Genomic DNA, 13,618 nt, shown 5'->3' with positions numbered 1-13,618 from the left:
TTTTAGTATGTAACTATAATGCTATATCACACAAAACAATATTAATAATAAGTCCTTGGGGTCATCTAGTTCTTGGTTCATATTGAGATTTTTTAATTGTAGAATTGTATAAATTGTATAAATATCCTTTTATAGTTATTTTTCAAATCAGAATCCAGACAGTGTCTACATTTTGCTTTTTGTTGTTAGGACTTTAATTTCATTTAATTCCTGGATACTTTTAGTTGTGCATACAATTTTATCTGAGAAAATGTTTCATTTGAGTTGAAGAGTAGTAAAGATGAATATGCAGGGATTTATTTTCTCTCTTTTTTTTTTGGAGGGGAGGGGCAGATTGAAAGAGAAAATATCAAGCAGGCTCCATGCTCAATGTGGGGCCCGACTTGGGGCTGGATCTCACAACCCCATGAGTATGACCTGAGCCAAAATCAAGAGTCAGATGCTTAACCGACTGAGCCACCCAGATGCCCCACAGGGATTTTTTTTCTTCTAACTACAAGAAGTGTATAAAGTGTATAAGTAAAAGTTTTAGGCTAAAAAGCATATATGATGTGCCCTGTTGTGTGTATACATTGGAGAAAAATGGAAAACTGCTCAGGAAGCTTCACAGCATATGTCATGATACTCATGGTTTTAAATGATGATACATAGACATACAGCGTATGTTAGACTGTGTCAGAACCTGAGAGGAGCTTTTAATCTAGTAGGAACTAGTGAATTTAAGATAACTAAGGAATATCATATTAAGTTTTAAATGAATTGTATAGATGGTAAGAACTTGGGAAATTAAAACTGGTTTTAAAACCAGTTGAAATAAACTACACTTTGGTTTTAAAACCACAGTGAGGTATCACCTCACACCAGTCAGAATGGCTAGTATCAAAAAGACAAGAAACAGCAAGTGTTGGAGAGGATGTGGAGGAAAGGGAACCCTCATACATTGTTGGTGGGAATGTAAATTGGTGGAGCCACTCTGGAGAATAGTATAGAGGTTCCTCAGAAAACTAAAAATGATGTGCCATATGATCCAGTAATTCCACTTCTGGGTATTTACTCAAAGGAAATGAAAACACTAATTTAAAAAGATATATGCATCTGTATGTTTATTGCAGCATTATTTACAATAGCCAAGATGTGGAAACAACCTAAGTGTCCATCAATAGGTGAATGAGTAAAGATACGGTATATATACGCAAGGAGTATTTTTCAGCTATAAAAAGGAATGAAATCTTGCCATTTGTGACCACATGGATGGACCTAGAGGGTATTATGATAAATGAAATAAGTCAGATAAAGACAAATACCCTAGGATTTCACTTATTTGTGGAATCTGAAAATAAAACAAGTGAACAAATAACAATAGAAAGATATATATAAATATGGAGAACAAACTGGTGGTTGCTAAAGGAGGGTTGGGAGGCTCGGTGAATTTGGTGAAGGAGATTAAAAGGTACAAACTCCCGGTTATAAAATAAATAAGTCACAGGGCTAATAAGTACAGAAGGAATATAGTGACTAATATTTAATACATGTGTAGCAAGCATTTTATAATGCATGTAATTGTTGAATGCTTCTGTTGTGCACCTAAAACTAATATTACATTTCAATTAAAAAAAAAAAAAACCTGGTTGATGGAATGTTCTGAGTATATGTCATTCAAAGCCACTGTTTCCTTGTTGATTTCTGTTTGGATGATCTGTCCATGATGGAAGTGGGATGTTAAAGTCCCCTACTATTATTATTGGATTATTGTTGATTATATCCTTTCTGTTTCTTATTAACTGTTTTATGTATTTGGGTGCTCCCACGTTGTATGCATAAATATTTACAATTGTTATATCTTCTTGTTGAATTATCCCCTTTATTATAGTGTCCTTTGTCGCTTCTTACAGTCTTTGTTTTAAAGTCTGTTTTGTCTGATGTAAGTATTGCTATGCCAGCTTGCTTTTGACATGCATTTGCATGATAAATGTTTCTCCATCCCCACACTTTCAAGAAAGTATGTCTTTCTGTCTGAAATGAGTCTCTTGTGGGCAGCATATAAATGTATCTTGTGTTTTTATCCACTCTGTTACCCTATGTCTTTTTATTGGAGTGGTTAGTCCATTTACATTCAAAATAATTATTAATAGACATGTATTTATTGCTACTTTGTTACATTTTTCTTTTTTTTTAAGATTTTATTTATGAGAGACACAGAAAGGCAGAGACATAGGCAGAAGGAGCAGCAGGCTCCCTGAGCCTGATGTGGGACTTGATCCCAAGACCTCAGGATCACGACCTAAGCCAAAGGCAGACGCTCATCCACTGAGCCACTCAGGTGCCCCTGTTACTTGTTTTATGGTTGTTTCTGTAGAACACTTGAAAAGAATGCAAACCGGTGCACCCACTGTGGAAAACTTATGTGGAGGTTCCTCAAAAAACTAAAAATACAACTATCCTGCAATCCATTAATAGCACTATTAGGTATTTACCCCCAAAATACAAAAACACTGAGGGATATATGCACTCCTATGTTTACTGTAACATTCTTTACAATAGCCAAACTATGGAAGCAGCCTGTGTCCATCAGTAGATCAATAGATAAAGATGTGATATTTACATATAATGGAATATTAACCATAAAAAGAATTAAATCTTGCCATTACAACAACATGGATAGAGCTAGAGAGTATAATGCTAAGTAAAATAATTTAGAGAAAGATACTATATGATCGCACTCATATGTGAGTTTAAGAAACAAACGACAAAGGAAAAAAAGAGACCAAGAAACAGACCATTAACATAGAGAACAAACTGGTTAGCAGAAGGGAAGTGGGTGAAATAGGTGATGTGGATTAAAGAATACACTTATCATAATGGAACAGAACAAAAGCAACAACTAACCTGGCTGAGATTATTGCCAGTTTGATAGTTTTCTGTAGAGATGAGATTTGATCTGGCTCTTGAATGGGAAGACATAGATTTACGATAACAAACAGGAAGAACCTTTTAGGTTGGAACCATGAAATGAATGTACAAAGGATATTCACATAACTTTAGGAGGGGACAGTGAAGAGTAGACTGTGGGGGAAGAGGAAGGAAAGGATTTATGGAAGACCAGACAAAGGGTAGTTTAATAGGATAAGTTACCAGAGTAAAGAAGAGGAAGATTTAAAGATGATTAATCTATACATTGAGTAGTAAATAAGCCATAGCAATCTAATGCATAGTATAATGAGTATAGACAACAGTATTGCTTAGAGACTAAAACTTCAAAGTATCCCAGTTACTAAAAAGAAAGGATAATTATGTAAAGTGATAGAGGATGATGGAGGTGCTAAATATTGCTACAACAATCATAAATGTATCAAACTAACACTGTACACTTAAATTCGCAGTGTTAAAAGGTAAATATAGTAAAAAAAAAGATTAATCTGTTTCATAGTGGAGATATATTTATGTAGAATATGCCAAATTTGGGGGCACCTGGGTGGTACAGTCTGGTAAGTGTCTGCCTTCGGTTCAGGTCATGATCTCAGGGTCCTGGGATTGAACCCAGTGTGGGGCTCCCTGCTCAGCAGGGAACTTGCTCCTCTCTCTCTCCTCCTCATTTATGCTCTCTTGCTATCTCTGTCGCTGTCTGTCTTTCTGTGTCTCTCTCAAATAAAATCTTAGAATAGGCCAAATTTTAAATATTTGATAATTTAATTTCCCATGGTAATTTTATAAACTGTTTCTATTACTGTTAATTGGAAGTACTATAGGGTGAAATGATGAAGTCACTTGTTTAGTGGCTTTAGTAGGATATACAGTTTAATTCAGTATTTTAGAAACTTAGTATAAGGATTATTCTCTTTTTAAGAATAGTACATGTCATCCATACCTACATTTCAGAGTCCCTTTCTTCATCTTAATAAGCTCTTTGGACTGGTTCTGTAACTAGTATCTCTAACCAGTAGACTGTGATTTACCAGAATATCTTTTCTTTTCCTGGGAAATCACATTGACCATGGTTTCTATCTCATTGCCTCTCTCTTTTGCTTCTTATTGTTACCTGCTCTTAAGTCTTCAGAAAAATTAAAAAGTATCTACTCCTCACACACAGGAAATGGGGACATCCCTTAGTAAGGTTATATGTTTGGCCACTCCATTAGAAACCCAGAATAATATTTGATTAAATAAGGTAGAAGTTTAATTTTTGCCCAAAGGCTTGCAGGTGTTAGGCACCTAAGCTGCCGGTGTGCTATGGCGCTCTCATCCCTAGAACCTTGCTTTCATTTCCAAGATAGCTAATTTTCATTATTACATTTTAATCTGTGAGATGGGAAAAGGACATCTTCTGGAATTTGCAAGCATTTCCATTCATGTGTTATGGATGGCCACAACTAAGGGCAGAAACTGTAGTTTTTCAGAGCCCCTATACCTAGCTGAAAATTAGGATCTTGTTACTGTGGGAGAACCGTGAAGAATGGGTCTTGGGAGAATTACCAGGTGTCTATGCCACAGACTCCCATCTTTATTAGCTACAGGATGTTCCATGAATTTTTGAACTCATTTGGCTCTGTAATTTTTTATTCACAAATGTGAATAAGTGGCCTTGGTAATACCAAATTTGTAAGAATTCTGACAATCATGAAAACAGGGATTTTTGAATGTTAATGTTCCTCTCTTCATTATGAGAAATAAAACGTTCATTTTTTGTTAGGTTGTTAGTACTTAGACCATACCTGTTTGGATCTCCCCTCTCTCACCAGCAAAAACGTTTCCTTCTTTATAGGGAATTCTAACCTGTCAATTGCTGTATGTTGCTACATTAATGAATACAAACTTTTTTAAAGATCTTATTTATTTACTTTAGAGATAGATGGAGAGAGAGTGCAAGAGAGAACCGAGCCAGGGGGAGGAGCAGAGGCACAGGGGCAAGCAGACTCCACACTGAGCACAGAGCCCCACAAGAAGCTCCATCCAGGAGCCTGTAATCATGACCGGAGCTGAAACCAAGAGTCGGATGCTTAATCGACTGAGCCCCCCAGGCGCCCTGAGTATAAACTTTTTAAAACTTCCAGTGTAGTCTGGAAGTGGAACAACTTCATGACTAGATTCTTTGGGGCCACACTGGTGGTAGTGGTGTTGGAGTGAGAGGTTTTGTCTCCTGTCAGACCAGGTTACAAGCATGACAAAGTGAAAACAATACTGGAAGTTGTGACATCAGGTCCCAGGAATGTGTTGTTGAGCCACAGCTGTGTAAAAGCCATTTCTAGGTCATTGGAAGGAGCAATTTTACTTGTTTCAGACTCTTCTCTTTGCTACTCACCAGATGACTTGCTTATGAAAGTAGCCCTGAGTTGTTTTTTTTTTTATAATGAATTCCTGCTAGCTCATGATTTGATCAGTCACATTGATATATTTGGATGTCCCTTGGAACTTCAGATATTTCACAGTATGTGTTTTAGTAGTTCTTGCTGTCTTGTACTGATTTAGCACTTTGCCATTTGCTTCTTTGGTTAATAGTAGGATAGCGTGACTACTTAAACTTTGAGTACATGTCATCCATACCTACATTTCAGAGTCCCTTTCTTCATCTTAATAAGCCTTTGGTGAAATGAGTAACTTAGAAAAGCACACGGGAACTCATAGCTAAAAGCTTTAGTTAGTAAACTACTTTTTTGTGTATTCTGCATGACTTGGCATAGGAATTGTGATAGAGGAACATGGCAAAATAGGGTGGGTTTAAGAATTTAACAGTTTAAAAAAAGAATTAACAGTTTTTATTTCTTAAGTACTTATTACAGGTCTTGGTACTCTTAATTCTTATGTGGAAAATAGAAAATGGAACTGTCACTTTTTTGTGCCTACTAATCTACTGGGTATTTAGGTAGTCTCCATTGCAGTTCTTTTGGAAAAGTATATAAACCCCATTTTACAGATGAAAATACTGTGGGTTAGGAAAATAAAATTGCTTGCTCATAGGTGACTACTGCTGGATAGTTGAGGATTTAGGTAGGAAGTGTCCTTGGGTCTAGTAATATGGCTTGAAGAGACTAAAAGGAACTGTTTTATAATTGGATATCTGTATCTATGTTTTCTGTTGTACACTGCAGACTTTGAAAGTGTTAATTATCTTACATCCTCCTTTAAAATCAAGCATAGCAAAATTTTAGCTTCTTTTTGAAGTCATTTTCATTCTCTGGAGTTACAATCAAGTGTTCTCTGCTGTGTATCTTCCTAACCACAATGCACCAAAATTCATATCCTGCGCAGTGCTTTGAAAGTGTTCCTCCTGGAGGTTGTCACTTTGTCTTACTCATCTTCATTTCTTTTACACTGCTCAGGAAAGTCATTTGCACATTTTAGGTATGTTGGAGTCTTAACAAAATGAGCCTTTAAAAATGCATTGCTTATTTACACAGAGAAAACTCTGTGGAAATGTTTATGGAAGAGTAAGAGGGATTTGGTGGATGCAGCTGTTCTTGAGCATTTTCCTTGCCACAGTGGCTATCGATTAAAAAGTTAAAAGACCATTCCTTAAGTTTTCTGGAGGGACTGAACTAGCTGTATCCAACTAAAGTAGATGCTAAAAGAAAATTTGCCACAATTCAATTTTTGGAAGTTTTTTCCTTTGTTTCTTTCTTTTTTAGAGACCTTAGAAGAAATGGACAGTGAGTTGCTCAAATGTGAATTCTGTGGGAAGATGGGATATGCTAATGAATTTCTTCGGTCAAAACGATTCTGCACTATGTCTTGTGCCAAAAGGTATTTCTGTGCTCTTGACTTTCCTAAAGCGTAAGCCAACGACTACTGTAACAAAGCCCCAGAATTTGTAGAATTTACCAGTAACCAAAACTAGACACTATAATATAGAGGAAGAATACCAAATAGGCATTATCTGGAGCTTTGATATTTAGTTATTAAATTTTTCTGTGTGAAAGTTACATATTTATAACATTTACAGTAAGTTTTACAGCATATTCTAATATTGAAGTAGCAATCTCCTGATAAGAATATGCTCAGGAGACTCTCTCCTGTGAACAGACCTACTAGTCCTTAAAGTATCAGAACAGTATTTGTTTTATCATGTCATTCTTTGATCAATATGAAAATACTAGGATTTACGTTGTTTTGTTTTAAACTGTATTCATTTGTTTTAATTATATCCTGTTTATTCTAGGTTTTTAAGTGGGACAGCTGTAGCACAAGTTCTCCACATTGTTACATCATCAGAGAGCAAAATAATCTTTTCTAAATCTATTTTCAATAGAACTATTATAGGTAAACTATTAATAAAAGAAATGTTCAGTATCTTCATTGTTCTTGTCACAGTTTTAGTTTACGTTTAAAAAAAAAAAACCCTCTGATTCTGAAAATCCAAATATAGATATTTACCACTAGAGGTGAAGTGTATGCACAGGTTATTTTGCAATTTGTTCTGTGTTCCAAAAAGTGATTATTCTCTTAAAGAATATAAGATCTTAATTGTTTACATCTAGGGATTTTCTTGCTTGAACATATGCTTTTGTATGGTGCCACTACAATATACTTAGTAAATTTTAAGTTAAATAAATAATAGGAGTATTTTCCTCCAAAAATGTCTTGATTTGGTTTCTCAGTTGTCAGTCTTTTATTCACATATTATCCTGTGTTATTGACAGCCGTAATAACTAAGTTATGTAACTCCTGTTTTACCTCTGGAGTTTTCCAGTTTGCATACACCACAGAAAGGACAAGTGGCTTTCTGATTCTAAGTGATTAACTACTCTAAGGGAAAAGGACGGTCTTCAACGATATTTAAATATCTTGACTATTAAATATTTCAGAACATTTAACACTACCATCACTCCTCCCAGACATGATTGCTGAGTTGTCAAGTTATTACACCTTTAGGTGAACCTCTTTAGGAGGTTAGGGATCTTAATATAAGGGAAATGCAGATGAGAGAGCAAGGAGAGGATAAATTAAATAAGGGGAGAACTGCTTTGTACATGTCTACCTTGGAGATCTAAATATTTAGGGACTAAATAAGTGTAAGGTTAGTCTCTCTTTGTTCTCTAGTCAGTGGGGGAGGAAGTTTTGTAGACTGCTGTGAATGCAAATCAGAAACCTATAGAGCTGAGCACACAGATCAGTATATTGAACACAGCAGGAACTTGTTGAATCATTTGAAGGTAAAATGAAGTGACCATCAGGACACTTTTAAAAAAATTATACTATTCCTTTTCAGAGTACTCCTTATTCCACCTCCTGATATTTTCATAAAACATAGATGAGGAATATTTATTTTGGTACCTGTATATTGGTCCTAGAATAGTTATCTAGCAAATAGTAGGAAAGTTCATTGGGGTTTATTCTTGTCATTTTCACGAGAAATCTTTGTAGAGCAAAAAAGAGTTTTAAAAATAAGAAATTACAGTGGTGGTTTTATATGTATATAAAAAAAGAAACTATATATATTTTTCTTAGCCTTTCTTTAGCTTTTCAGAAATTTGTTTCTTAGATTCTTTTTGCTCTTCTTTCTAGGGAAGGGGTTGGCAAACTGTACCCAGGCCAAGTCTTTTCCTTCGTTTAGCATATTTTTGGATGGTGCCTGAGTCAGGATAGTTTTTAAATTTTTAGGTGGTTGGGAGAAAAGAATGAAGAAGAATATTTCACAACACATGAAAATTATGTGAAATTCACATTTTAACCTAAATAAAATATTATCAGAACACAGCCGTGATCATTCATTATTGTTTATGGCTCTTTTCATATTACAGTCGCAGGGTTGAGTAGTTGTGACAGAGATTTGTATTGTCCAAAAAGCCTAAAATATCTAGGCCCTTTATATAGAAAAGGTTTGCCAGCCCTGTTCTAGGCCTTGAAACCCAGTAAACAGCATAGGACTCTTTTAAACTGTCAGTCGTGTCTTATAAAGCTCTATATTGAAAAATACTAGTCTATTTAAAAATAATCTTTAAGCTAATTTTAAAAAACTATGTGTATTTGACTTTCCTGAACAGTGAGAACTATGAATTCCTTGTAACTCTGAAATCTCAACTTTACATTTCCAGTCTTTGATTTCAGTAATATTTGAAAAATCTTTTAGTAGCCTTTGAGATTCCCCCCCTCTATTCTCTTAACCTCTTAATCTCTCTTCAGAAATTATTATTTGGGAAAACATCAGTTTGAACATCTACATAATTAATTCATAACTTCATTTTCTCCTGAACCTTGGATTATTTTGCAAAAAATTATCTGTATTTTGCATTAAGTTTCCCACTATCATGCTGTTTTTAGGAGAAAATATCAATATCTTGTTATAGGTGTTCAGTAGTGTATTGAGAGCTATATTATGAAGTACACAGAGGCCATTTTTTGACTGTCAGCATAAGTAAATCCATTGGACACTATGGTTTACTTTCAGAGCTATTACAGTCCTTAATGAAGTACATGGCACTTACTGATTCACAAGTGCACTTTAAAGTCATAATTAAGTACTAAATGGAGTGTTCCATATATCGCTTAATATTTTTTCTTACTTGAATTTCTTAGGTACAATGTTAGCTGTTCTAAAAAATTTGCACTTGGTCGTTGGAATCGTAAGCCTGATAATCAGAGTCTTGGGCATCGTGGCCGCCGTCCAAGTGGCCCTGATGGGGCAGCAAGAGAACATATCCTTAGGCAGGTCTGTAGAAACCTTGCTTCAATGTACAATACCCTTTTCAGAAATGCAAGGAAAGTGCAATGCTGTATTTTACTTGTACTACATTTTCCAGCTTCCAATTACTTATCCATCTGCAGAAGAAGACTTGGCTTCTCATGAAGATTCTGTTCCATCTGCTATGACTACACGCCTGCGCAGGCAGAGTGAGCGGGAAAGAGAACGTGAGCTTCGGGATGTGAGAATTAGGAAAATGCCTGAGAACAATGACTTGCTACCAGTTGCACAAGCAGAGCCATCTATATGGACAGTTGATGATGTTTGGGCCTTCATCCATTCTTTGCCTGGTATGTAATTTACTACTTTGGCCTTAGGTTTTTCTTGTGCGTTCACACACAGGAATGATGTTAGCTCCATCCACACCTATTGCACAAAAGGGCTAGAGAAGTACTATGTATATGTATTAACTAAATGGCATTTGCTATTGAAATGTGATCTGTTTCCTCTTGCTTATTCCCTCAGCACAACTGGGTATTTTCTCATACCCCCCCAAGTCGATAAAAACTGACTAGTCCTGCTTCTGCTGTGATACCTCAGCCGGTGAAGATATTAAAGGTGCTCTCTTCTCTTCAGTCTGATTTCTCTCGAGAGGTCAGTAGAGAGATTGAGTCAGACACTTCTTCCCTTCTGCTCTTCTATTTTTCTATTCTATTTCCTCTTTATTTCCTAATTTAACCTTTTTAAAATAAAATAAGAGGGACTATATATATATATTTTTTGCATTTTTGAAAGCTAATCAAGACCTTTTAGTATATGATAACATTTTGGTTTCTTTTTTAAAAATCAAGCTGGTTCTTTTAAAGGAAGCTGCATTCCTTGATTCTTTTCAATAAGTAGACATCAAGAACACTTCTAAAATTTGATTTTTTAAGTAGACAACTGAAATCCATTTATGATATTCCATTCCAATATTGAGGGTAACTTTCTTTGTTTTTCTGATCTCTCGTTTTGGTACTCTTTCCATCAGCTTAATTCTTTATGTTCTTTATCTTTTTTCTTTAATGCAGCAATCTTTCATATCTACTTTCTCCAAGGGGCTGGTTACTAAAGATAACTGCACCACTGCCCATGATGAGACCTACACTGATTATATATGTTAAGACTATATTTTTTAAAATCAGCAAATCTTATTCATTTTGACCTTATGAATGTGAAAAACAAGGAGACTTTTTAAATGTTTGCTCCACTTTGATTTTATTGTGAATCATACTATTTCTCTTGACACAAGCTTTCCAGAAAAATATATCCTCTTTGAACTTATCTACAGACTTATTAAAATTAATTCAGCTATTTTTGCTGATTAGTCTTTCTGTGAAGGTAACCACTATCTCCGAAGCAAATTTACAGTTAATGTGCTGAGTGAAGAAAGTATATTCAGAACTATTACTGCTTAAAAAAAAAAAAAAGACTGCCGTTTTACCTTATATACAGCATTCTTATGACATTTTTTCAGTAGCTTGTTTCAGAAATGCTAAATAAGTTTTCTTTTTTTTAAACAAGAGATATGGTCACTTTTAAAGGAAGATTGCAGTTGTTTGAAGGGAATACGTTTTTCATGGAAGATTTTTAAGCATGCACCTAAGAAAACTTAGATGTGAGTTAAGTCCTGATAGGTTTAGAATCTGCTTCAAAACTGATATGTTAGAAGATGATGAGTCTTCACTGGTTGTGGTTTTAATACTTAATGACATAAATTTTAATTTTTAGACTGGTCTAAGTATCTTGAGAATTAACACTGGAATCTGTACTGATCCCCTAGGGCTAGACTTTGATATTGTCATCTTCAGAAGTAGTCAGTCTCAGTCTTCCACATGGGCCCTGTGAGCTGTTAGCCTGATTTCATTTGGGGAAACTATTTTCTTTCCTTGGAGGGGGTGGGGGTTGGTTCTATCCTGAGGAAAGTATTTAGTCAAATAATGAACAAACAATAGGTATCTGATTCTTCTATCATTTCATATGCTTTTTCTTAGGGCTGGTTTTTCTAATTTTCCCCAACATTCGTTTGCCATGAGGTTACTCTTGGCTACTCTGTTGGAACGAAGGCTAAACTCCTGTCTCATTCTTGCTTCATTTCAGTTAAGACAACAAGATGGCTTATATTTGAGATGCTGTGTTAGTTAATCAGGACCCAATTTTGTTGCCAGCTATTTAGAGAACATTACTTATCATTAAAGGGAAACTGCTTTATAATTTAGAACTGCTTGGTACTATGTAAGAGTCTGCTTTGCTTTTACTGATTAAATGGGAGTATTTCCAAACTTCTTTGCAGGCTAAATAACAGGCTTATTTCTGTGATTAGTTACATCTTCTTTCCCAGTGTTTCTCTCTGAGAATGCCTGTGGCCTAAAGTAAAATCTCATATCAGAACATGCTTTTGTCTTCATTTCTCTTTGCTCCTCTGGCCTTTGTAAACATCTTTTGAGCCTCTTTCAAGCTCATTTGGGGCTGTGTTGTTCCCCCCTCCCAAGTAGTCTACTCCCAAACTTTTCTCATAAAATGAACAAGCTTACAAATTTTGTAATCCCTAGTATTTTGAGATAGGCTTCCCTCTTTTATCAGGACACCTATATTTACTCCTAGAGTTTTCTCTTCTCTTTGTATAATGTCATCTTGTGAACTATGCTGGTGGGAACGTTATTAGAGCCAGTATGTTGTATATCCAGTCTCGGAACTGCTACCACAGTGAAAAATTACTTTCCTTTGGGGCGCCTGAGTAGCTCGGTCATTTGAGTGTCTGACTCTTGGTTGTGGTTCAGGTTGTAATCTCAGGGTCATGAGATGGAGCCCTGAGTCAGGCTCCTTGCTGGGGCCTGGAGCCTGCTTAAGATTCTCTCTCCTCCTCCCGCTCTGTCCCCATCCCCCCATAGCTGTGTGTGCTCGCTTTCTCTTTCTCTAAATTAAAATTCATTTTCTTCTAAATTTTTGTGCATTAAAAAGTTTTCTATAGGAAAACTATAGGATTCCTTCTTATTTTCAATGAACTGTGTGTGTTATCTTAACTCTTGATACAGTGCAAAGATCAGTTTATTCTGTATTGATTTGTGAATCTGTAGTAGATTGGGTTTCTCTGTAGGCATATAGAGTAGGAATTACCTAAAAACATATGACTATTGGTTTTCATAATACTAATATTGGGGACTTGTTTATTATGTAATACTAAGTGGCAGGTGATACAGTCACCAGGCTTACTGAGATCATTTTTGTGCAGAGTGTTTTGTTTTTGGGTTTAGCTGGAAAAGTGACTGGATATTGCAAAGTTCAGTTGGGACTCAGGTCCATTTGCAGAGGTCCACGCCCATCCTGATAAGCTGCTTCTGGTGACATAAAGCCAGCAGTGCTGACTGGTTGCTGCAGTTGGTATAGGTTTTGTATGAGTCCCTGGGGCACCAGCTGCTTTAGAGAGGTAGATTCTATCAGAAACTCATTGAACTTTAGCTCAGTATACCTTGAGCATCTAAAAAGTTTTTGAAAATTCATTTTTCTTTAATGAGTTTCTGGAAAAAAATTTGCTTCTTTTTTTTTCTTTCTCTCTTTTTTTTAAGTAATTTTATTTTTTCATTCCTATACTAATGTTTAGTATAACTGCTCTTTGTAGTGATTGGCTTATGGAAGTTGTGATCTGAAATTCTGAAGATAATGCATTCCTACTCAATCATGCTGTTTCTCAAAACATTTTTTGTTCTTTATTAGTTTGCTAACACATTTACTTACCACAAGAAGACATTTGAAGAGGGATCTCACAATACAGAGGAACAAAACATGCTATATATATCTCCTCATGGAAAACTCCTTGTTTCTATTCCCAAATGTAGCTCTTACAGTCCTCATTACTTCTCATTGCTCCTGTTTCCTGAATCTAAGTAAGTCCTGCCCTGTCTTTCTCTCTCTTCTTTTCTTTCCTGTGTTCTTGTAACTAAGACTGAAGAGAGAAGAACATTAGTT

The 13,618-nt window shown here is 35.6% G+C and overlaps 1 protein-coding gene across 4 annotated transcripts in view; it reads left to right on the top strand.

The window, feature by feature from the left end:
- The window catches only part of PHC3 (polyhomeotic homolog 3), an 80,803-nt gene that overhangs the window by 56,624 nt on the left and 10,561 nt on the right, over positions 1–13,618 (top strand). For 2 of the 4 annotated variants that reach the window (XM_055307846.1, XM_055307845.1), the window contains 3 exons: positions 6,621–6,735; positions 9,508–9,640; positions 9,732–9,963. In XM_055307846.1, coding sequence (XP_055163821.1) covers positions 6,621–6,735; positions 9,508–9,640; positions 9,732–9,963 — 480 coding nt within the window. Of the gene's footprint in view, positions 1–6,620; positions 6,736–9,507; positions 9,641–9,731; positions 9,964–10,138; positions 10,268–13,618 lie in introns of those variants that run through there. The other 2 variants (XR_008662132.1, XM_055307847.1) reach the window with 2 other exon arrangements.

This window comes from Nyctereutes procyonoides, unplaced genomic scaffold, assembly GCF_905146905.1.
Source record: "Nyctereutes procyonoides isolate TBG_1078 unplaced genomic scaffold, NYPRO_anot_genome, whole genome shotgun sequence".
NCBI lineage: Eukaryota > Metazoa > Chordata > Mammalia > Carnivora > Canidae > Nyctereutes > Nyctereutes procyonoides.
Note: the sequence above shows the minus strand (reverse complement) of the source record. Positions and strands in the feature narration are given on the sequence as shown.